General features: G+C 32.2%; 2 protein-coding genes across 4 annotated transcripts; one reads left to right on the top strand and one right to left on the bottom strand.

Annotated features, from left to right (window-relative positions):
• The first annotated feature begins 7,539 nt into the window (after window positions 1-7,539).
• On the top strand, window positions 7,540-15,849 carry LOC107025966 (auxin response factor 6-like). Of its 3 annotated transcripts, none has more exons than XM_015226783.2 (14): window positions 7,540-8,217; window positions 8,321-8,433; window positions 8,712-8,810; window positions 8,889-8,945; window positions 9,016-9,174; window positions 9,335-9,419; window positions 10,343-10,433; window positions 10,852-11,016; window positions 11,091-11,213; window positions 12,424-12,499; window positions 12,652-12,799; window positions 12,895-14,012; window positions 14,157-14,347; window positions 15,395-15,849. In XM_015226783.2, the coding sequence occupies exons 1-14, from the start codon at window positions 8,175-8,177 to the stop codon at window positions 15,594-15,596; spliced, it is 2,670 nt and encodes an 889-aa protein (XP_015082269.1). In that variant the 5' UTR covers window positions 7,540-8,174; the 3' UTR covers window positions 15,597-15,849. The 3 variants fall into 3 exon arrangements, with proteins under 3 accessions (XP_015082269.1, XP_015082268.1, XP_015082267.1); XM_015226782.2 differs by having other exon boundaries at window positions 8,318-8,433; XM_015226781.2 differs by having other exon boundaries at window positions 8,315-8,433.
• Window positions 15,850-18,423: 2,574 nt separating this feature from the next.
• LOC107026130 (pentatricopeptide repeat-containing protein At3g59040) lies at window positions 18,424-24,835 on the bottom strand. The gene is made up of 7 exons (XM_015226990.2): window positions 24,639-24,835; window positions 23,746-24,058; window positions 23,318-23,608; window positions 20,935-21,183; window positions 19,991-20,115; window positions 19,339-19,437; window positions 18,424-19,189 (listed from the first exon to the last, which is right to left on the bottom strand). Exons 1-7 carry the CDS (start codon window positions 24,701-24,703, stop codon window positions 18,598-18,600), a joined length of 1,734 nt encoding a protein of 577 aa, XP_015082476.1. The 5' UTR covers window positions 24,704-24,835; the 3' UTR covers window positions 18,424-18,597.
• Window positions 24,836-25,182: the final 347 nt, after the last annotated feature.

Below are 25,182 nucleotides of genomic sequence, written 5' to 3'. Positions count from 1 at the left end.
GCTTTGACACGTGGCTCATTTTTATTGGCCATTGTTAGCCAAAAGCTGCACTCACTCCGCACTCACGCGCCCTACATGGGTGAAATCACGATTTTTGCCACGTAGGCACGCAAGGGGTAATATATTACTTAAAAAAAAAGTTGGAGGGGGTAATAGGACCTCATCAAAGATAAGGTGTGTCGTAGGGATTTTGGGTATAGGCTAGGGGGGTAATTGGGTATTATCCCAAAATAATATCTTCAAAGGTACTCTTTGTGTTTTATATTAATTGGTATTAATTTTTCACCTTATTAAATTGAAAAATATTCTTTTGTTACTTTTTCGAAGTAATTATTTTCTACCAAAGTGATTTGACAAACACATATATTTTTTTAAAAAAATAAGCACTGAACAAAAATAAGTTAATAAGCATTTTCGAATAAAAATAAATTTGATCGAACAGACTATTAGCATTAGAAAGCGAAATTTAGAGATAAACCTTCAAAATTATTTTAAGAAATAATAAAAGGAAGGGAAAAGGGTCTGATATATCCCTCAACTTTGTCATTTGGAGCTAATATACCCCTCGTTATAAAAGTGGCTCATATATGCCCTTACCGTTATAAAAACGGATCACATATACCCCTACCGTTACAAAATGGCTCACATATACCCTTCATTTAACGGAAATTAAAAAAATAGTTTTAAATTTATATTTATTACTTCTAATTTTTTTTAAAAAATTATTTAGGGGTATATATGATTCTTCTATCAAAGTTCAAGGTATATTTTAATTTTTTTCATATATAAATTACTTTTTGACTTCTTTTATTATAATTATTTGAATTTCTTATTCTTATTTTATTTTTTTCTTTCATTCCTTAGTTTAAAGAATAAAAAATTAAACTATTTTTTTTTGTGTGTATTGTAAATTAATTTCGTATTCGAAGAAAAAATTTAGTCATCTACAATAAGTTTTACAAGAATATTAGTGAAACATAAATAAATTTGATTATCAAAATAATAATTATAAATTAGTCATTGAAACAAAAAAAAGGTCAAAAAGAATATGTTTGACGAGGATTAAATTTACTCATATGGGATTATATTTTTTAGAAAAAAATAATAAAAATTTAGATTAAAATTATTATTTTGTTCATTTCCGTTAGAGGAAAAGGGTATATGTGAGCCATTTATTTGCAAGTAGGGGTATATATGAGCCACTTTCATAACAAGGGGTATATCAGCTCTAAATGACAAAATTGAGGGGTATATCAGACTCTTTTCCCTAAAAGGAAATATCTTCATCGATAACATAGCACTTGGGCCCAGTTGACCCCACCCATGTGCAATTTGTTGTACATTTTCGGCCCATTATCGTCATCAAAATCAAAGCCCAACCCTGAAAACGAGGCCCCTTTCCTTTTAATTCCCAAAAATATCATCGATTATTTCGTTTTGAGATTTTAAAAAAAATTGATAAGATTTTACAAACGTTATAAGATAATATAATAATTTGTTAGTTTCTAAGGTGATATTTGTTCGAATCTTAGGAACAGAAAGAAAACACGAATGATCACCTAAAAAAAAAGAGAGAAATTTATATAACTTAACCGATAATCTGAACAAATTATGAATTATTAAAAGTATGAATTTCTTTTTATTTGTCAAAAAAATTTAATTATATTCTAACAAATACATAATTTCCGAATGAATATTAAGTTGAGTCACGTCGAATGACATAAATCTTGTGTGCGAGACTCGCACAAATAATTTTTAAAAACATTTGATTGAAAATTGATCAGCCTCATTAAAAAATAATTATAAATTTAATTGAGTATGAAACTTATATTGAACTACCCTATTACGAAAGGTGCTTATTTCTTGTATATGTTTGACTGCCTAATTCTTTTTTATATCATTGCAAATAATATCTAACAAAAGATAGCACAATATATTAGACTCTATTAAGAAATGAGTTTATTACCTGTACATAACAATTGCCTAATTTTAAAAAAATATTATTACAAATAAAATAATATTTCATTAAAGATAGCACAACATATTTGATAAGTTAAATCTTGACATATTATTATAATGTTTCGCTCAATTTTCACATGTCTCAATTAATTTTATGACATAAATAACAAAAATAAAATTAAAAAAAATAGCTAATATTTTTTATCTTTGCTAAATTTTAAACCTAAAATGTTAAATTTTGCAGTCACTTTACTGATCATTAAATCATATGCTTAATGCTTAACCATTTGCATTATCACTAGATAATCAACCTACAATGATTATCAATAAAGACAGCTCAGTAATTTACGTAACCTTATCTCTTCCAACTACAAAGGCCCCCTTTTCTAACACACACACATCAAAGCTTACTTTTTAAACTACAAATTTTTATTCACCTAAATAGTATTTCTTCTAATTCTAAATTGTTTGAGATTTTTTTACAGTTCAAAATAAGTGTCAAATTTTTAAAAGGTATTAGTTTTTTCATGTTTATCATTTATCTAATGAAGTTTTTAACTATTTTAACTTTTTAAGGAAATAGTTAGAGAATACAAAAAAAATAGTGAAAAGTAGTCTCTATTTTTATTTTTAATTTTTTTTTTTAAAAAAAGTGTGTCATATCCCCAATAATTCATTTAATATGAACTAAAGGGAGTATTTTCTTTGTTTTATTTTATTTGATATTGACATTTAAAAAATAGATATTTCACTTTACTTGTTCATTTTAATTTACTTGTCCATTTTAGATAAAATAAAAATAATTAAATTTAGAGTTCAACAACAATATATCTTGTAATATTTTACAAATAGATTTTGACGAGGATAAAGTGTATACATAATGTCTGCATTAATAAGGTGCGTAAATCAAATTTAGAGATAGAAAGTATCAATTGTAAAGACAGTTGATAAAAGACATCATTAATTAAAATTTTACTTATGGATGTGTATTGTTTCGTGAACCAGAATCAAGTAATATGAAGCCATAATGCATATATTAGATCCTAAATTTGGTTTCAAATTTTAACTTTGATCTCTAACTTTCATAATGCACAAACAGACACTTTAACTATTCAACTTTTAAATAAATAAACACATGAGTCCTACATGGCATAATACACGTAGGACACAATGTAGGACAAAAAATGACATGTAGGACATTTGTGTCTATTTGTTCAACTTTATACAAGTTTAAGTGTCTACTTGCACATATCCAAAGTTAAAGGGCATAAATATGACTCAAAGCCAAGTTAAATGGCACACTTATGTATTATGCCTGATATGAAAATGAAGAAAGTATCCAACCCCCCACCCCCTCCTAATTTAAATGTTTTATTTCTTTATAATAATTTGTACTAAAATTGACTTTTTCTATACATAGTACTTATAAGTTTTTCAGTTACGATATACAACTTGGCAAATTTAGAATTACGAAATGTAAAAATTATATATATATTAATCTTAAATTGCAAAAATCTCTCTTTATTTCTTAAGCTTTATATCCAATTAAATCAAGAGCTTATTTGATTGAAAATTAAAATTTAGAATGTTTTTGGTATATGGACAAAATGATTTTTTAATGTAAGTGAAACAAAATAAATAAATTTCTTAAATAATAATTTATATTAATTATCTTGTCACCTTTTAACACAGCCCACTCCGAAGGCACATGTAGAGTGTCAAAATTGAATTTATTTGAACAATTTTTTTTATGTGGATCATAATTTTAGGTGTTAAAATATACCAGAAGTGCAATAAATAGTAGACGATATGAATCTATAATTTTAATAATACAGTGGGTTCAATGTTATAGAAATGTTTCCTTTTCCCTGTCCCACCCATTTCTCTTTTTGCTTGCCTTTATTGAAATGGATAAAAAAAATAAAATTAGATAAAATTGAATAAAAATATCTTTATTTAATAATTTATTTAAATATATCTTCATTATCAATAATTTAATTCAAATATATCCATATTATTATGTAATAGGTCAAAAAATTCCCCTTTTAAGTAAATATTTTTCTTTTAAGATGAATTTTTCTATTGATTTTGTTTGAAAATGATTTTCCTGCTTCGATTCAAAAAATTAAGAAATAAAATATTTTTATTTTACTAGGAATTATTTGTTGGTATCTATATAAAAATTATGATTGGGTCACTATGATCTTATATATGTGTGAACTATATTATTAATTAAAAAGGTACATGAAATTAATCTATTAAATCATCGAAAAGAGATTAAGAAGAAAAAAAATATTATTTTTACTTTTTATTAGTTAAAGTGATTTTAAATTTGAAAAAACAAGAATAGAGTGTTTTGGTAATGACATTTTTTATTAGAAGTAGAATATGGTTAAAAGAAAAAAAAATCTACTAATTATTAAGAGAAGGACAATTTTTGCTCATTAAGTAACTGTAAAGGTATTTGTGGATCACATTATTAACGAAGGACATTTGATTTAATTTTCACATAGTTTAAAGATATGTTTACTCTTTTTTTTTTTTGTAATTTCTATTTACTTTACTCTCTTTTTTTCCCTTTTCACTTGTTGAGTTTTACTTCATCTCCAAAATCCAAATTCAATTAAATTCATTTAATTTTCAAATCATAAAATTCAAATATTAAAATATTATATGAAAATAGTATGGATTGCAATTTTTTTTTCATATTAATATGATAAAAAATATAGATATAAAAAAATTAAAAGAAAATCATACTATTTAACTTTTGGACAATAAAACTCAACAAATTAAATAGAAGCGAACAGAGAGAGTATCAAATATCAGAAAATAAAAAACTAACATTAATACTTTCCTTTAATTCAACTTATGTTTGAATAAATAATCATTAGACTAGTAATACTCGAATGAGACCTACCTGAAATTAATGTTGGTATTCAAACTACGAAGGTTAATGCTTTGGATTTTTACATAATTTAGATATGTATTTATGTACAAATTTTTAGTCTTAAAAAATAACTATTCAAATTTGTATATAAAAGTACTAAAAATCGTGATTTAATATAGTTAAAAATGTTGTTATGAAAAAAAAAATCAGTTCATTAAAATAGTGATTAAAGTACCGATGGTTTTATCTTTTGTGAAAAAAAAAGAAGGAAGTTTCAATGGGTTAAAATAAAGAAACCTACCCATTCAAATAATTTCAAATAAATGAAATAGAAAATTGTACTGTCCGTTTGACTCATGAATGATTTATGAAGGAATTTTTAAACAGACATAATTATTATGCAATGAATAATAACTCAAGAATTGTTGTTTTCTATGTGTCATTTTATGTAACATTCTCTTTAATTTATTTTTTAAAAAATAATATCTTTTAAAATATTTAAAAACTCTTTTAAGTTTGAAATTTTTTATTTTTACACTTAAAAAGCATGTTTGGTTGGAAGAAAAATGTTATTCTATTTGAAAATAAATGGATTTCTTAATTATTTTTTTGTATTTGATAAATAAGTAAAGACATATTATTTCAAAAACATTCATATGTAATCTAGCAAAATAGTATTATATTAGATGGTGTGGGGTTGTCGGGTTGGAACGCGGTGGAGTCGGAATGGTCAAGGAATTAGGGTCAGAGGTATGCAGATGTCCTCCGTCTTACATTTGAGACATTAGTGCCTCAGTAGTAAAAAAAAGTAGAGCATATATGCCCTTTGTTCTAACAGACATATACGTGTCATAATCTCAACATCGATCGATAGATAAAATTGTGTCACGTTTCCCTGTTTAGTCATTCGTTAGAGTAAATGACATATATGTTCTAATTTTTGAAGGACAAATGCATCAATATCCCAAAAAAAGAAATTCCGGATATATGCATATCATTTACGATAGTTTAGAATGTATTTATTGTTTTTCCCAACTAATTAACATATTATGATAATAAGAGTATTCAACATTTGAATATTATGAGTCTTTAATTCAAAAATACTTATAAAGTTTAAAAAAATAGTAACCAAGTTTTCATAAATCAACATGTAACGCTTTAGACCTGTCTATTATAACAAGGTTCTAATAAAAAATTAAGCAACTTTATGCTCAAATTTTTGAAGATTTTTTATTAGTTACTACTTAATTATAACCTTCTTAGATGGAGGTTTGATTTTTCAGAAGCGGCTAGAAGTACTATATTTTTTGTTTGTTTGTTTTTTATGATTCATTTTATATATTCAAAAATTTAAAAATTATGTAAATAATATTATAAATTGCAACAAGTAACATTTTAAAATATTAAAAAGCTATATATAAAATCTGATTACTCTCAAAACTATATCCGTGCTATAAAAATGGTATAAAAAAAGTAACATATATTATTTGAAAATGACGTAAAATCTTATTATAAATCTCAATAATCAATAATTGAAAATATTAAAAGGTATATACAAAACTTGTCGAACTCTCAAAATTCTATTGGTATCACATAAATGAGATAGATCAAGTAACATATATTATTTGAAGATGAACTAAAAATTATTATAAATCATAATAATTAACAAATTAAAATTAAAAGACATTTTGTTAACTAACTATCAAATTGTATTAATGCCACATAAACTGAACAAAACAACTAACATTTATTATTTGAAAATTATGTAAATGAGTATCATAATTATAAATTATAATAAGTGACAACTTAAAATATTTTAAATTATTTTAAAATTACATAAAAATAATATAAATCATAATATTTAATAACTTAAAATATATTTAAAAAAATTTAAATGCTCCAAATTTTATTTATATTAGGGAAAATGCACAAGTACCTCATCAATTTAAGTCCGAAATTTCAGACACACTTATATTATACTAAGGTTCTATTACCCCGCTGAACTTATTTTATAAGTAATTTTTACCTCTTTTCGGCTTACGTGGCATTATCTTGTGGGCCCAACATCTAGCGCCACGTAAGTCGAAAAGGGGTAGAAAATTACTTATAAAATAAGTTCAATTGGATAATAGAACCTCAGTATAATATAAGTGTGTCTCTGAAATTTTGAACATATGTTGATGGTGTAATTGTGCATTTTCCCTTTATATTATATAAATTAAGATCAAGAAATGGAGTAATATATATTAAGCCCGCGGTGGTAGTGCAGACTCCTCTGATATCTAGTAGGTAGTAATAATATTACTCCATCTACATGTGTCGTTCATATTAAAATTAGATGGTTTTTAGTATTTTTGTCAATAAAATTAATGTATAAATAACATAATTTTTTTAATTTTATTTTTGAGAGTTATTAATCTGGACTTTGAATAATATGAATTCGACAAATTTAAGTAAACTAAATGATTGATTTATATCTATTGATCTATTTAGTTAATTAAATTAAATTAATTTACATTCATTAATTAAAAAATTAAGTTGAAGAGAATGCTAAATAAGTATACATGGTAATAACTTTTTAAAGAATATAAAGTTTAAAATGGTGATATATAAATAAAAACCGAAGAAGAATGGTGTATTGGCAAATGGTGGATTTTTATATGAGTATTTTGTGTTTTAATAATTCATAATTGGAAAGGAGTGTGAAGGAACAGTTCCCAAACTTAGCAGCATTTCACAATCTTCACTTCCTTAAATTCTTGGGGTCCCTCTTCCTTTTTCTCTTTCCTTCTTTCTTCTGTAGCTTTCAATATGTGAAAAGAAAATCCAATCAACTCAAAAAATAAAGGGAAAAAAGTACAGCTTAAGAGATCTACTGAATAGCCTACTTGAGCTCTCACTCACTCTGTAGAGCAGTAGAGATCTTGAAGTAACCAAAAAGTTGTTTCTTTTACTACTGTTAATGTTGCTCTATAAGGGTTTCTAGTTTGTTTAACTTCAAGATCTGTGGTTCAGTTGCTTCTGCAGCTTATTTGAAGAAAAGGGTCTTTAGGGTTTGTGTTGTTTCTTGATTTTGAAGTGACTAATTGAAGATCTGGGACAAGTATGAAACAGCTGTTGATGGTGGTGTTTAGTTGTGGAACTGGGTTTGGATGAGTAAAAATATGGTTTCTTGTTTCTTGGTTTTTGCTTGGGGTGGGGGGTGGGGGTGGGGGGTTGTACTAGCAAAGTATTGATTTTTTTGGAGTTTTTACTTTCTGGGGTTGCTCTTTGTTGGCTTAACTAGTGAAAAGTAAGTTGCTTGATAGGATTTTGTTGATTTGCTGAAATGAGGGTATCATCATCTGGGTTCAATCCTCAGCCAGAGGAAGGTTTGTTTGTTGTTACTTTATGTTTTGGTGAACTTGAAGTGAAGCATTATTTGCAGTCATTAATGAGCATATTTCATATTTTTATGTTTAATTGTAGCAGCAGGGGAGAAGAAATGCTTGAATTCAGAGTTGTGGCACGCGTGTGCAGGACCACTAGTTTCACTTCCACCTGTAGGAAGCAGAGTTGTGTATTTTCCTCAAGGGCATAGTGAGCAGGTTAGTAGTAAATATTATGGTTCACATTGTAGCTCATTTAAGTTGAGGTGTTTGATATGGTTCATATTTAATTTCTTCATGTGATGTTTTTTCAAGCTTGCTCTTCTACTTTTGGTTGTTTGTTGGTGGCTAAATATAGTATGCTCCACAAGCCATTGAATTCTCTTAAGTTTTTTTAGCAAACTGAGTTTTTTGAGACATTCTTCCTGTTTTAGCTGTAAGTAGCTCCAGAGTTATCCTTATGAAACATGGATTTGAGTTTTGGACACCGTTTACAGGTTGCTGCCTCAACCAACAAGGAAGTAGATGCTCATATCCCTAATTATCCTGGTTTACCGCCTCAACTAATTTGTCAGCTGCACAACCTGACAATGCATGTAAGTTTTTTTTGGCTGTGATGTGATATTTATGTACCTTTCTGTCGCAATGTATTCTAAACAGTTCTTAAATTACAGGCAGATGTTGAGACTGATGAAGTATATGCTCAAATGACATTGCAGCCACTAAGTCCAGTATGTCACCTCCTATCTTTTCGAATCAGTTTTAGTAATAATCTTCTGCTAATGGACTTATTCTATGTAGCAAGAGCAGAAGGATGTGTGCCTGCTACCGGCAGAACTTGGCATCCCGAGTAAACAACCAACCAACTATTTCTGCAAAACTTTGACGGCAAGTGACACCAGTACTCATGGTGGATTCTCTGTCCCTCGCCGAGCAGCAGAAAAAGTTTTTCCCCCTCTTGTAGGTCCCTTTATTAAAACCCATCAGCATTATGTTTTTCTTTTCCTTTTCTTTTTGGTCTTTTTCTTTGTTATGTGTCATCAGCATTGGATTCTGTTGTATCCCTCTAGTGCTCAATGGTGTTTAACAAACTCGTGATGAATGTTCTTTCTCTTTTCAGGATTACTCTCAGCAGCCACCCTGTCAAGAGTTGATTGCAAAAGATCTCCATGGGAACGAATGGAAATTCCGGCATATTTTTCGCGGTGAGTTTCTGTGCAGTCTGGAGCTTAGAGGTAGTGGTTGTGTTTTGGTAGTTGGTACCATGATCCAAATGCACCTGAATGAAAAGCAAATTCAAGCTCAGGTTTAGGGTTTCTGGTCTACTGCAAGTTTAGGAACTTTAAAGTCACAACATTGAGTTGAGATGTTTATATCCTCATCATAATTACTGACTTGTCCTTCCAATTCAAACCCAAAAGAATATCTGCAGAGAGAGAGAGAGAGAGAGAGAGAGTAGTCTAGTGGATGAGTGACTTTAGTTTGGGAAGCAGATTTTCTGGACTAGTGAGGGTGTCAGTACGACACCTCATACAGGGTTACTTCCTCTTTTACCTTGTCAATTTAGCTTCCAAAGCCTTAAAGGCCAGACAAGAAGATGAAAATGCAAGAGGTTCTGATATCTGGTTCCTTAAATGTTATAACTTTTTTCTGTTTTTGTTGTTTGGGAGGGGTTGGCCGGTATTGGGACCACTTGTGAGTGTGTGAAGAGGTTCTATATTGTATTTCTGAGCAATTTAGCTGGATGGTTCTTGGCTAATTTTAAGGCGAGAGAAGGCACTGAAGCTTAGTTGCATGCATTACATCTTTGCCAACGTTACGGTCCTTTAAAGCCATTTAGCCTGGAAGTTACCAGAGATGTGACATACTCTGAATGAACTTAATATGTTATATTAGTAAGCTTTTTAAAATCAGAGTGAAGCAACTATACTGAATCTAATGACAAGTGGAGCATCACTTGATGATTTAAGGGCCTTCAGGAATTCTACTTAACCTGTTTCCGCTTTTACATCTCTTATTTTGAGGTGGAGGGAGTGATTTTAAAATATGCAAACGCTTTGGTTACATGATTCTCATTTATGAAAATGGGCATTAGCATTACCAGCACTAATTGGTTGCTCATGTTTAGGACAACCAAAGAGGCATCTATTGACAACCGGATGGAGTGTGTTTGTGAGTGCAAAGAGACTTGTTGCAGGCGATGCAGTCATCTTTATCTGGTATAAGATTCAGTCCTTAATTTCCTCATAAGATTCAGCTCCAGCATCCTGAACTTTTCAAATGATCTATATTTTCTAAGATAAATTGCATATGTATTCTTAGTGCAGAATCACATTTGACCATACTAGTTGGATAATGGTTTGCAATTGAAGGAACTCACTCTCATTTCTCCCACTCAAATGAGAATCTTCAAAAATTTACAATTGATTTCAATCTTTTATGGCAGTAACTTTTATCTGTGAACCTGCATCATTTTCTTTTTTTGGAGAAAGATAGCTGTAAACCTGCATCGCGTATTGCGTGGTTTAACAGTAATTAGTTGGATAATCATTTGCAATTGAAGGAACTCACTCTCATTTCTCCCAGTCAATTCGTTGAGGATTTTATCTTTGCTCAAGTACTGTCACCTCTTATCAGGAACGAAAACAATCAATTGCTTTTGGGGATTCGACGTGCTAATCGTCCTCAAACTGTCATGCCTTCTTCAGTCTTGTCAAGTGATAGCATGCACATTGGTCTCCTGGCTGCAGCAGCTCATGCAGCTGCAACTAATACCCGCTTTACAATATTTTATAATCCAAGGTAAAAGTTGTTGCTTTTGTTTCATTTGCTAACAAAGTTGAGTCACATTTTACCTTTTAGCTTCATAATTTCAGGGCCAGCCCATCAGAGTTTGTCATACCTCTTGCCAAGTATGCTAAAGCAGTGTATCATACTCGAATATCTGTTGGTATGAGGTTCCGGATGCTGTTTGAAACAGAAGAATCAAGTGTCCGTAGGTAGGTCTTATCTTCTTGGACTTCCGCGTACTATTTAAAGTAATTTGAATGACAAGTTGACTTGCAGAGCCAGGTCTCTAGTAAAAGGGAGGGACATCTATGTGAAAAGGGAAGACTTCGGTGGGTGGTTGAAAAACATTTGTTAGAGCTTGGGTTTGAAGGCACTCTATGCTAAGGTGCCTTCCCGAAGTTTTAGCTGATTTGGAGGCAGGGAAAGCTCTTGTAGGAAGAGAAAACAAACTAAGGAGATCAAAATCTCTGAGCTATTATTTCCTCTCCTACCAAACAAAGATATCCAAGTACTTATACTGTTAGGATGCTTACATGCAAAACCTAAATAGTACTATATTGATTGGGTGACTTTTCGATCACGTTTTAACAGTTCCTGGAAAATAATGGATATGGTCTTGGAATAAATCTTCTTGTTTATAGAAAGATAGGCCCTTATTATCTTATCTCTTTTGAATACATGAATGACTTATGATGTCTAGTTGAACTTTCAAAAGCAATTCTTTGTCGACGGGCTGATTTCAGGATTGTTGGATCATATCATTGGAAGGATAGGTTATATTAGCCCATCAACAAAGAATTGCTTTTGGAAGTTCAATCAATCATTCATGTATTCATAAGAGGTAAGATAGTAAGGACCCACTTTTCTATAAACAAGAAGATTTCTTCCAAGACCATATCGATTATTTTCCAGAAAAATTGAACACTTAATTTAAGGGCCAGCCATATACATATGCCTAACTCATGGCTATATTTTCGAGTCTCGCGGTGAAAAAAGTACTGAAGTGGAAAATTTTCATAGATTGCAACCTTTTTTTGAGAAAAAGACACCAGATACATGCAGAGATGCTTAGTTCTCTAGTCTTAACCTCTCTGATTTGAGTTTATAATGAAGACCATAACCAAGCTTAAGTAAAGATTTCTGAGTTCATTAAGAAATATGAATGATGCACTGAAGGTGCCAAATATGGCTGTTTGATTTGTCTACTTAAATAAATGGCTTTCTTTGCCTTAGGAATACCAAATTTCTTGAGAACTTTGTTAGTATTTCAAAAATTTTCATTGCTACCAGTGGAAAATTGGTTCTGACCTGTTCCAAGTTCCCTCAATTCTCTCTCTCTCACTCACTGACACACATGCGCGCGCACACACATACAAACACATATGCACATTTTAATCATTTTAATATGTTTGGATTTAGGTATATGGGCACAATTACTGGCATCAGTGATCTAGATCCTGTTCGTTGGCCAAATTCACACTGGCGGTCTGTGAAGGTTAGTTTTATAACTGGCGGTCATTTGTATAAACTATAAAGTAATAGATAAACTAAATGCTACTGGATCTTAGCATAAATTTATAATTTTTCATGCGCCTGCTGGTACTTCTGTATATAAATTATAATCTTTTGCAACTGTTCCTGTTGCAGGTTGGATGGGATGAATCTACTGCTGGAGAAAGGCAGCCCAGAGTTTCTCTGTGGGAAATTGAACCTCTGACAACATTTCCTATGTATCCTTCTCCTTTCTCCCTTAGGCTAAAGCGGCCTTGGCCATCTGGACTACCTTCTCTCCCTGGTAAGGTTTCTCCTTGTTTTTGTTGCCCCGGGAGACCAGATAAAATTTGGTTGAGTTCTAAATTTCAGTGGTTTGTTTACCTCTCTTTCACTCAGGTTTTCCACATGGTGATTTGACTATGAATTCTCCACTCTCATGGCTGCGCGGTGACATGGGAGATCAAGGGATGCAGTCGCTTAATTTCCAGGGATTTGGTGCAACTCCGTTTATGCAACCAAGAATGGATGCTTCTATGTTAGGTTTGCAACCTGACATTCTGCAAACAATGGCAGCACTAGATCCATCGAAACTTGCAAATCAATCCCTTATGCAGTTCCAACATAGTATTCCTAACAGTTCAGCGCCTTTGAGTCAGAGTCAGATGTTGCAGCCTTCTCATTCACAGCATAATCTGATCCAAGGCTTTTCAGAAAACCACTTAATATCTCAGGCGCAGATGCTTCAGCAGCAATTACAGCGCCGTCAAAACTTCAATGATCAACAGCAATTGCTGCAGCCACAGCTTCAGCAGCACCAAGAAGTGAACTCGCAGTTTCAACATCAACAGCAAACTAAGACCATCTCCGGTCTCTCTCAGATGGCTTCAGCCACGCAGCCCCATCTTTCTCATCTGCAAGTCCTAAGTTCGACTGGTTCCCCGCAAACCTTTTCTGATATACTGGGTAACCATGTTAATGCATCTAGTAATTCTAATATGCAAAGTCTGTTGAGTTCATTTTCCCGTGATGGAGCATCTGCTGTCCTAAACATGCATGAAACTCACCCTCTAGTATCTTCATCCTCATCATCTAAGCGAATTGCTCTAGAATCTCAGCTCCCTTCTCGGGTTACTCCATTTGTGGTGTCCCAGCCTGAGGATGTGATAGCGCACAATACTAAGGTCTCAGATCTTTCCTCTTTACTGCCACCTTTTCCTGGTAGAGAATCTTTTTCTGATTATAGAGGAGTAGAAGATAGCCAAAGCAATGCACTCTATGGATTTGCAGACTCTTTGAACATACTGCAGACCGGTATGTCCAACATGAAGGGTAGTAGTGGTGATAATGGATCTTTATCTATTCCTTATGCTACCTCTACCTTCACAAGTACTGTGGGCAATGAGTACCCCCTTAACTCAGACATGACAGCTTCAAGTTGTGTAGATGAATCAGGTTTCTTGCAGTCCTCCGAAAATGGGGACCAAGCAAACCCAACTAATAGAATCTTTGTGAAGGTGAGCTTATAAGCTTGTTTGATATACAATTCATTCTTTGTTATCTGAAATGTTTGGGCTAACAACACTCTGTTTAGTTTAAAAGCTTTTAAAGGAGGGAATGCTCTGCGCATTATGTTGTTTCTCACAGCATGTTTCTTGCAGGTTCAAAAATCAGGGTCCTTTGGACGGTCACTCGATATCTCCAAATTTAGCAGCTATCATGAACTTCGAAGTGAGCTTGCTCGCATGTTTGGGCTAGAAGGCTTGTTGGAGGACCCTGAGAGATCAGGCTGGCAGCTTGTAATTGTTGACCGAGAGAATGATGTCCTCCTCCTCGGTGACGATCCTTGGCAGTAAGAATTTGATCACTTCTTTTCTTTTATAAGCTTTCCAGTACAACATGTCTCTCTCCCCCTGCCCGGAGTCTCTTTATATTTTTCCCCGTTCTGTGGGGAGTAGGGGCTGGTCAAATTATAGCCCTAGACTCCCTGTCTCTCTCCCCCTGCCCCGAGCTCCCTTTTGGCCATAGATTTCGAAGTTGAAATTTGAAATTTGAATTTTTGAACTTGTGTTTTGACGTGCATTTTACCTGAAAAAAGTGAACTTGCTAGTGGAAGGCCAGTTTTTGAGAGCTTGAAAATATTTGAAGATAAATTTTCAAAAACTGCTCCTAAAATCTATGGCAGCATAGTTTCAAATTGAGATTTTTTGGATATATATGACATATTCATCTTGCCGTCTATTTAATTCAGTCTTTCCAATGAATTATGGGGGATCAAGGTTCAAATCCTAGCAGAGGTGGTAAAAAGTTGGTGATTTCTGTTCATTGGTCATAGTCTTGATGAATAGAATTATCCATTCATTGTCTGTGTTGGTGGAAGATAGTAGTTACCTGATACATTAGATGAGGTGCATATAAGATGGCCACTCCAATTGTTAATGCAAAAGAAAAAAAGAGACTCTTGGTTTTACATGTCAATCCCTATTATATCGGCTAATATGAATCTGCTCCATCTATTTTGCTTCATTTTGAAATTCTTCATTGCTTAGTGACATCTCAAGAATCTTTTTCAGAACAAAAGGCCAAGTATTGGTTACTTTATGTTGAGTTTTAAATCATTAAACAGCTTCCGCAGATTGGTTTTTTCTGTTGGCCATTCAAAGATTAACATTAGAGTACTTTTTGGTACAAGTATTATTAGGCTTAGTATACTCAAGTTCCGTGGGCCAATTGTTGACATTTTGTATGACACACAACATCATATTTTCACTTATCTATGCCTGCAATTTTCTTTATACAAGAATTGAGATCTGCATAGTTGCACTTAGATGGATGTTTTACTCCACACGTCTGTTTATTTTAGTATATCTAGTTTTGACCCATCTCTATCTCGCTTTAGGGAGTTTGTGAACAATGTTTGGTACATCAAGATACTTTCTCCACATGAAGTGCAGCAGATGGGGAAAGAGGGACTTGATCTTCCAAATGGTGTCCAAGCGCAGACGCTTCCTGGCAATGTCAATGGATGTGATGATTATATGAACCAGAAGGGCTCCCGAAATACTATGAACGGGATACCATTGGGGTCACTTGACTACTAATGACCATTAGTGTGACCTGCCTAAGGTAATTGTACTATATAGTTGCTGTTGCCCTTGGTTAATGTCTGCAAATTTTTTGTACCCTGTTGTGTCTTAAGTGTCATGTATCTTTTCTATCTAAAGACAAGGGCCAAGTCTCATTTGTAGCTTGTTACCCCAGAGAAGTACAATGTAAATTATAAATATTTTATTATTGATAAGACTGGAACTACCTTCTAGTGATCAGCTGCAGAAATATCAAGTTTGCTAATCATCTCAAGTCTCATTTAAACTTCTATGAAAATATTACCTCCCTGTTTTAATTTGTTTGTTTTAGTTTTCCATTTTGTTTATATGATATGTTTAAGATTGCAAGATTTAAAAAATTCTTTGATACATTCTACGGAAAACAAATCTGTTTGAAGTCTTATAAGTAGAGTCTAGGGAGGCAGAGGTGCAAATTTTACTCTTACTTTGGAGAGGTAGTAGATTGTTTTCGAAAGACTCGGTTTGAGTAATGCATATTAGAGCAGTGAAGAGGAATTTACTTTAGTCTATTAAATTTCGTGTGAAGTTAAAATCAGATAATTTCAAAAAATATAGATAAGATATTCTATTGTAAGAATGACAACTATTTTATTCTATTAGAAGTATTCTTGATTTAAAAGCGACGGATTTCGAATAAAAATGAAGTTAAGAAATAATAAAATTATTAAGAATAAAATAACAAAATATTTGGTCTAGTAGTTACATCAAACTCCTTTATAGGTAAAGTGTATAATTTATTGAAGAATGTATTTGTAGGGTCCTCCTACTTTTGATTTAGCTGGATGCAGCTGTTTTCTATTCACCAAATGCATGAAGACACAGTCATCTTGTCACATTATAGACTGATGGTCACTAAACACCTGCAACGTGTTAAAATTAGCTCATGCAAGTATGACTCGTGTAATTCGTTCATGTATATATAAAATTAAGTTCGGAGTCTAAAGGGTAAAAAGATTAACAAAATTTTTAAAAGGGTTATATTAAAAAATTTTCTAATCAAAACGGTAAAATAGCTACTGATATAGCGATTTATTTGGCCGGCGTTAAGAAAAATCGCTGCTCTAGGAGCGATTTGTTATTGTTTTTATTTTATGTTTATTTTTAACAAATCGCTGCCAAGGGAGCGATTTTTTTAATGAAATTTGTTTTTTTTATATTATGAATTGTAAATCGCTGTCTTTGCAGCGATTTTAGTTATTTTCTTTTAAATTGTGATGTAACTCGCTGTCTTTGCAGCAATTTTAGTTTTTTTTTCTAAATTGTGTTGTAAATATTTTACTTATTTTTTTTAATATAATAAATCGCTACCCTTTGCAGCGATTTTACTTAAATTATTTTTTTATAAAAATAGTAAATCGCTGCCTGTGCAGTAATTTTACTTAAATTATTTTTTTTATAGTAAATCACTGCCTTTACAGCTATTTTACTTAACTGTTTAAAAATAATAAATAGTACATCGCTGCCTCTGCAGCGATTTTTTTTTTTTTTTTAATTGTGTGTTGTAAATTGTCTTTGGAGCGATTTAAGTAAGATCCTTTACAACACCATTTAAAAAAAAATTAAACTAAAATCGTTTCAAAAGTTCTTTCTTTAACAAATTGCTGCCAAGGCAGGCTCCTAGAGCAGCGATTTTTCTAACACCGGCCAAATAAATTGCTATATCAAGCGATTTTATCGTTTTGATAAGAAAATTTTTTGATATACTTTTTTGGAATTTTTGTCAATTTTTTTATCCTTTAAGCTCCGAATTCATATAAAATCAATGACCGCAATAATTCAGTTCATCTTCAAATTAGGTTGATTATAGTTTATAATTGATCCATGATAAAACCTTAATAAAATATTTTCAGAAAGATAATCCTTTCATTTTAATTTGCTTATACACATGTTAAGGATGAAATAACATTTTGGTATATTCTACCTGTTTTTAGCTTAAGATTAAAAAAATTTAAAAGTTTTCGTCAGTTTCTTAAACTCGTCATTTAACCCTGGAGATAGTTCAGCAAGCAATTGTATGATTTTTACCCTTTGTTATGATTAATTATTGAGAGGAAGTTAAAGTTGAAAGTAAAAGGTCAAATAAATGCCTTGGAAATAGAGAAAGCTGTCCAAACTCCAATAGTTTTATTCTATCGGAAAATTTGATCAAAATTTAGCTAAAATCATAAGATAACATATTCAAACTATGTTATTTTATCTTGTTAATATTTTTATCATTTTAATTTTGCTATCTTTTTATTTTTTTTTAAAAAATCAGTTTATTTTAAAATTAAAAAAAATATTATAGACTTTTTAAATTTCTGGCCTATTTAAAGACATAACTTAAATCATATTTTTCGCTATTGTTTTTTGTGAAATGATAAATACTCCTCCGTTCACTTTTATTTGTCACATTTGACTTAGCACGCTCATTATGATAATAATTAAATATCTATCTTAAACTTTGAACAATTCAATTATTTTGTATAATGACAAAATTTAATTAATATGAAATAGACTATAGAGAGAGTAGTAATACAAATTCTTCTGACCCAAAAAAAAATGTAATAATACAAAATTGTGTGTATTTGATCATTTATATATGTTTCATATAATAAATTAAAATTACATATTATACCAATTTTAGAAAATTACATTGTATTTACCTTACTTATAGTATGGAAGTCAACCAATGATTTTATACCAATTTTGGAAAATATATACAGGAAATAACTATTTTACAGATAAACCATGAATTCAGGAGCCTCATATTTGATCCTATAAATGCACACTGAGAGCAAGAAAACTGATAATATCATGATATTGAAAACCTTTAGCTGAACATTACTCAATTTTCAAAGTCAAAATTCATTTTCTGGAGTTTCACATTTTTACTTTCTAAGATAACAATACAAAAGGGGGAGAAGAATAATACTATAAACTAACAAGATTATAAGATTTTACAAAATTTCTGCCTTCATTTTGCAGTACTTTCTTATGTCTGAGATGCAGCACTACCACTAATTATCAGTTGATCCATTTTTTCTCCTGACAAAATGCTCTCTTTTTCATCGATGTCGTCATCATCATCATCATCACCACTTCCATCATCATCGTCATACTCGTCTTCATCATTATCATTGATGTTACTGGAAATACTGTCGACTATCAGCTCGTTGGCACATCCTGTGATTTGCTTAGCTTCCATCTCTTCTTCTGATGTTTTTGCCAAGGACAAGAGAATGTTCTTTGCTTTTTGATCAGGAGAGACGCCAGAAGATGCCATTTCATTGAACCAAGCAACGGCACTGCCAAAATCCTTATTCCTGCCATACGCGTCCATGATTGTAGTGAAGATAGTCTGGTTAGCCTTGATACCATGGACCCGCATTTCTTCATATTTCTCCATCATCTTTTCGAGGTCATTTGTTTTTGCATATCCCTTAATCAGTGCGCCATATGTAACAACATTGGGCTCCAATCCATCTTGCTTTATTCTTCTGAAAAATTTCTCTGCACCTTCCATATCTGATGCATTAATATAAGCTGATAGCATTGTTGTGTATGAGCAAAGGTCAGGGCTACATCTGCAAGGAAAGACGGAAAATCAAAAGTCTACTTGGAGGACTCCTTGATCAGACCTCTGGTGCCCAAAAACAACGCATAGAAGTTCTTGAATAAATACAAACAGTAAAGTTAAAAGAAGTCTCATGGAAATGTAAACACAACACATCACCTGTCTCTTCGCATGCTTTTGAAGACAGTCCGAGCCTGTTCCACCATTCCTGAGATAGCAAATGCATCTAGCAAGATGTTGTAAGACTTTTGTGTTGGCCTGAAAAAAGAGATGACCTCATATAACCCTTGTAATTAAAGGATAAGAAAACACTGTGACTGGCTATAAAGCATCCATAGAAAGATAAAATCATCTGGCATGGAGACAGAGAACATATATGTGTCTCTGAACTTGAGCTACTCTTGCTAAATCAGTAAGAACCTGGCTTAAACACATCTCTTCTACCAGATGATTAAGTTTCAGTCAAAGCGTAAATGTAAGCAAGAAAGTTCATTGGTTTTCTTTCTGAAAAGTGCACTCTGGAGATAGAATGGGTTTCATCTTTTAATGTGATTTCCTTCCAATCACTAGGAGGAAAATGGATAAGTTATGTTAAACATGCTCGTTAGTAACTGGTCAGGAGCAATTAGTTCCAGATGATTGAAAGAGCACAATGAACTGAACCTATTTGAATAGCTGCCTGGGTATCTTATGAAGAGAATCATGTTTTGATGCAGAGCATCTACTTTTGGTATATAAAAGAAGGAAGCTGTAGGAGAGCAAAATGATGTAAAAAATTCTTGGATATTCAGTAGTGTAGAGAACTCAATACCTGACACCAGCATCAAGCATTTCCTCAAAAACAGCTAGTGCCTCCTCTTCTCTTCTAGCCTTTCCATATGCACTAATGAGCAGTGCATAGCTAACAACATCAGGTCGAAGACCAGCTCTTTGCATCTAAAATTAGGCATTCGCTTCAAAATGTTAATCAAATTTCTATATATACAAAACTAAAAGCAACAACAACATATACAGTGTAATCCTACAGGTGGAGTCTTGAGGACTGTAGAGTGTATATAGACCTTACCCCTGCCTTATGGAGGTAGAGAGGTTGTTCCCAAAAGACCCCTGGCTCAGGTAACACATCACAAAACTAAAAGCAAAGAAGTGATTAACCAAATGTAGAACTGCCAGTGTGCAAATTTATGAAGCCATTCCATGTGACCTTGATTTTCACCAAGCATGAAATCACAACTGAAACAGCCAAATCTAATACTATAAATAATAATGTAAATAAAGATCTCAAATCCAGCAAACTTAGGAATTGTCAGTGAAATATGTCTATATAGGGGTAGCTTTCAGGTCAAAACTGTGTCTGCAAATGGGCTCAAGCCCCTGCAGGTTAATTTTATTGTCAGTAAGTTCTTAAATCAAATATGTTACAACAAATCAACTCAATAAATTCTTCAGTAAAATAAGTTACAACAAACTATCTGTGACAGAGAAACATTAAGTGTCAAAACCTTATAAGAAATTAGCAAGAATTTGAGGTTCTTGAAAGACATCTAACATTTCAAAATTAAAATGCACTGTAATACTATTGCATCAGGGACTAATTCAGAGAACTAATGCTAACTGCTAAGGGAAATAACCTATAATAGCATAAAATACATTTTTTTGATAGGAAGCAATACATCAAACACTTATGGAGTTGTTCCAGCATACCTAAGATCATTTCCAGAACAAAGCAGAACCTATAAATAAATTGCAATTTACCTGATCATAAATGTTTGCGACCTCCTTATAGTTGGTCTCAAATGACATCAAACTGTTGTAAGTAACGGTATTTTGTGGAATTCCTCGCTCGGTCATCAAAGAAAATAGATGACGGGCTTTTTCATATTTTCCTGCCTTCTTATACATATAGATCATCATGTGGAACATTTTCTGGTCTGGTTTTAGAGGAGGTGCATCCATATCCATAAGGGCTTCAAAGACTTCTTGAGCTTCATTAAACTTGTCACCCTGCATTAACTCCTTCATCAGCAAGATACTTAAACTTTCATAAACCAGTCTAGGCACAGAAATTCACATGGACCCGAGGAGATTCATATAAATGAATAAAGGAACTAGAGAATCAAAAAACAAAATTTCCTTGGATTCTTCAGTTAATCTAAAGATCTTTTACCCCCACATAAGCACTGCATGTAGAACTACTTTCTTATACATCATTGCCTGTTTTTATTCCCGGTTAATAATCCTTTGACATTCGCAGATATTGTTCCTCCAAAAATAGAATGCTTTAAAACCACAACCAATCTTAGAGTGAGAGCAGAACAAGATTCTACAGTCATCAAAGAAACGGCATTAGCTACTATATTTTCTCAATCTTCTTGATTTCTTATTGCTAGTTAAGTATGAAGGGTGCTCAGGTTCAGTTCAGTCAACCTTTTCCTTTAGTCTAGTACCAAATCAGCATCAGCTATTCAAAACCAAGCAAAGGTTTCAGAAATAATTACTTTTGGTTTTGGAGGCACCATTTCAGTTTGACTTGATGTAGTGGTTCTAAAACTATCTTTTTCCCTCCAAAATTAATTACATCTAGAAAATAGATAAACTTTAAACTACTCAAGGCTTCATAGTACCCACTTTCAAAATCTGAACTTAAAAATTCAGATACGGGATAAACATCAGACAACTAATATCAATTACCCAAGAAAAAACAAAGATACAAAAAGATTGTATACAACAGCGAAAAAGATCTTATCAATATAAAGACAACAATTAATTTGAATAAGTACAGAAACAAAATCAAGATTTTGGGTGCTTTTGGTATTGAAAATTATATGTGGAACCTGCTAAATTCTAACTACTGCTACTACTACTAAGTACCGATTTCCTGCATGACACTTCATCTTATTTCAGTAGCTACTCTTCGAAAAGATTTCTTTGATGATCTTTGTCAACGTCTCTTTTTCTTGGAATACTTGGTTGTCCATAAAAGTATGTAACACATGGTAATGGTACAAGGTCTACCTCATCCCCTTTTATCACTAGGTAAGTATTGGCAAGAGAACAAACAACAAGAGTCGCTAATTATATAAGCAACAGATTTAGAAAGACTAGAATCTTCAGATATTGTTCAGAAGGGTGAGATTTTTCGAAAAGCAGAAAGCCAGAGGAAGTAAACAGACTTTGCAAAAATGCTCTAGTATGGGACATTTTGTTTTTTTTCCCTCTAGTTAGTACTGTCATTGTTAAACATCCTTACTTGAGGATTTGAAGAAGCACAAGACACAAAAAAGTCTAGTCAACATCTGCATCACAAAGTGTTTCTTTGAACTGCTAAATAAACTCCTCCGGATTAGTCTATTTGACATAAATAAAATGTCCAGATCAAAATCTTACAGTCTAAAGATTCATACAGAAATATCGGTAATGGTCATTTTTTAATAAATAATGTAAGAATAAAATTAACGATCTTCATCCTGAGTTTCAGCCAAATGCACAGATCTTCTCAGAATCATTACCAACACTCATCACACAGGATGTTAAAGAATAACACATCCCATCTGATCAGTCAGCAATTATTTCTCTATTCTTCCATTTTATCAAGCTTTTCTTCTCATTCTACCAGATAATGGTAGCGGAACTTACAGATGGACCAGTTGTCTCTTAATTAAAGATCAAGCAATTTTCCATTTTAAGATTGCAGCAATCGTTATTAATCCGATTCCATTATGTAGTCTTGGCTGCAAGATACTGGATCTATCTTGCACATGAAAGTCATGATTTTGTCATTCCAAAGCAAAGCTTCATTACCAGCCAATGTATGGTACAAATGTTCTTTTTCACCACAACAAGTCATCAGTCTTAAAAGAGAACACTCTGATCGCAAGTGTTTAAGTTTACAACTTCACACTCAACATCTTCTCAGAATTATTTGTTCTAAAGTTGGATGAATCAATAAACCAAATTATAATAGCCTACTAACTGTGTCACACAACATGCTCAATTCAATTGACAAGTAAATTTCAGTTTTACAATGGTACACATAAAATTTCATAGGTATGTTCAGTCATTATCATTCGCCTTCTTATTTCTTTAATAATTGAGCTCCCAAGTCTAACTACTTCCGTTGTATAGTTTGCTACATTACCTCAACAAAGATTTTGAGAATGATTTGGTATGTAATAGCAGAAGGCTCAGGGCCAGAAGTTTGCATTCTCCGAAATATCGCTTCTGCCTTGGCATACTGACCTCCTTTTCCATATGCCTCCATCAGAGCAGTGTGTGATATCACATTGGCAGGATAGCCCTTCTTATTCATGTAGCCTAAAATCCTTTCAGCTTTACTGAAGTCCCCTTGCTTTCCGTAGGCCGTAATAAGCATCAGAAAGTCCATCTCATTAAAATCCCACCAATGCTGAGTTCGAAGCCATTCAAGAATCTACAACGGAAACAACAGATTAGACCAAAAGGAATCAAGAATCAAAGTATGCATAGACGGGTATTCTCTATAGTCTGCATAAAGGAAGATAACTGAAGTAAAACCTCAAATGACATGCTAGGGAGAAGAGTCCAAACCTCACTAACAAGGTTCCACTTCTTAAGCTGCTTAAATCTAACCAAGCTTCCAAGAACAAGGTTCTTTGGAAGAGCCTGGTTCTTGTCCCTCTGGGTTCTCAACACTGAAACAGCAGAACCAGCTTCTTCAATTTCATTCATCATCTTTCTCCAGTTTTTCTGATCTGCTTCATCCTCAGCACTCTTGAAAACCTCTACTTTCCTCCTCTTCTGCATGAACTTTCTCGGCGTCAGCATGCCTTGACACACCACTTCAGCTCTTTTACATATTTTAACATTTGTATTCAATGAATTCTCACCACTATTTGATTTACTGCATTAGAAATGACGTGTTTTGCTAAGCATAACTTCACAACATGGAATTAAAACTGAAATCCAAAGACAACCCTTTAAATCCAATAGTGTTTCATATATGTACCAAAATAGCACAAACTGCAAAAATCTTACGTTTCTTTGCAGCAAAAATAAAGGGTAACAGCCAAAAGAATCAGGTATAAGATTCAAGAACCACTTAACACAGCTATCTTGGTTCAATAGAGCCATAACTTGGCAGAGGTTGGATATGGTCAGCGCCACACTGTTAATAACTAAAAGTAAGACAAAATCAAATCTTTCATCCAATAAATCTTGAAAGATAAGATTTTTTTGGTAAATTTACAATACTCAACTATTTCATACAAATCCAATTCTAAATAGCAAACAAATAAGGCCCAGAATTTAAAAAAACAACAAAAGGGGATACTCAATTTTCTCAACACCCAGCTTGAACCCTTTTGAAATAAAAAAAAAATTCCAAATTTGGTGACCCAATAAACCCTTTAGTACATACAAGATTTTACAATATGAAGCACCCCCACAAGAGAGAAATGAGTAAATAATTTGAAAAAACATACCTCCAAAGAGAAGAAGATGAAGGAGAAATGAATGGTTTGAGGAATATCATCATTGTTTGAGGCATTTACAATTTACAATTTGGTTCCCCTTCACCTTCACTGCTCTACAAGACTCCAACTTTCATGCTCATGGAGTTTAAGGGATATTTCTTCTCATTTTGTTTATCCTATTTTTAAAAGCCAAGCACATAATACTGTTTTAGTTTTAAATTTTCGGAAAGGGTCAAATATAATTTAGTATTATCCAAGTTTAAACAGATACACACTCTTTCTCTCTATTAATTTATTCTCACTTTAAAAAAGTTTTAGGAAAATTTTTCAAAATGTTAATATTTTAATATTTAAGAAGGTTTATTAGTTTAATATTTAATAAAATAAATCAAGGGAGAAAATATTTCAAAAAAAGATAACGATTATTTAATTTTCTCATCAGTTACATTTTCAAAGAAAACTCAAACTTTATTTTTTTCTCCAGCATTTTAACCTTTTTTAAATTGTATTCATTCCACTATGTATTCTATTTATATTCATTATAGTTTTATGT

Source organism: Solanum pennellii, chromosome 7, assembly GCF_001406875.1.
Source record: "Solanum pennellii chromosome 7, SPENNV200".
In the NCBI taxonomy this organism is placed as follows: Eukaryota; Viridiplantae; Streptophyta; class Magnoliopsida; order Solanales; family Solanaceae; genus Solanum; species Solanum pennellii.
This window is presented reverse-complemented; position numbering and strand designations above follow the sequence as displayed.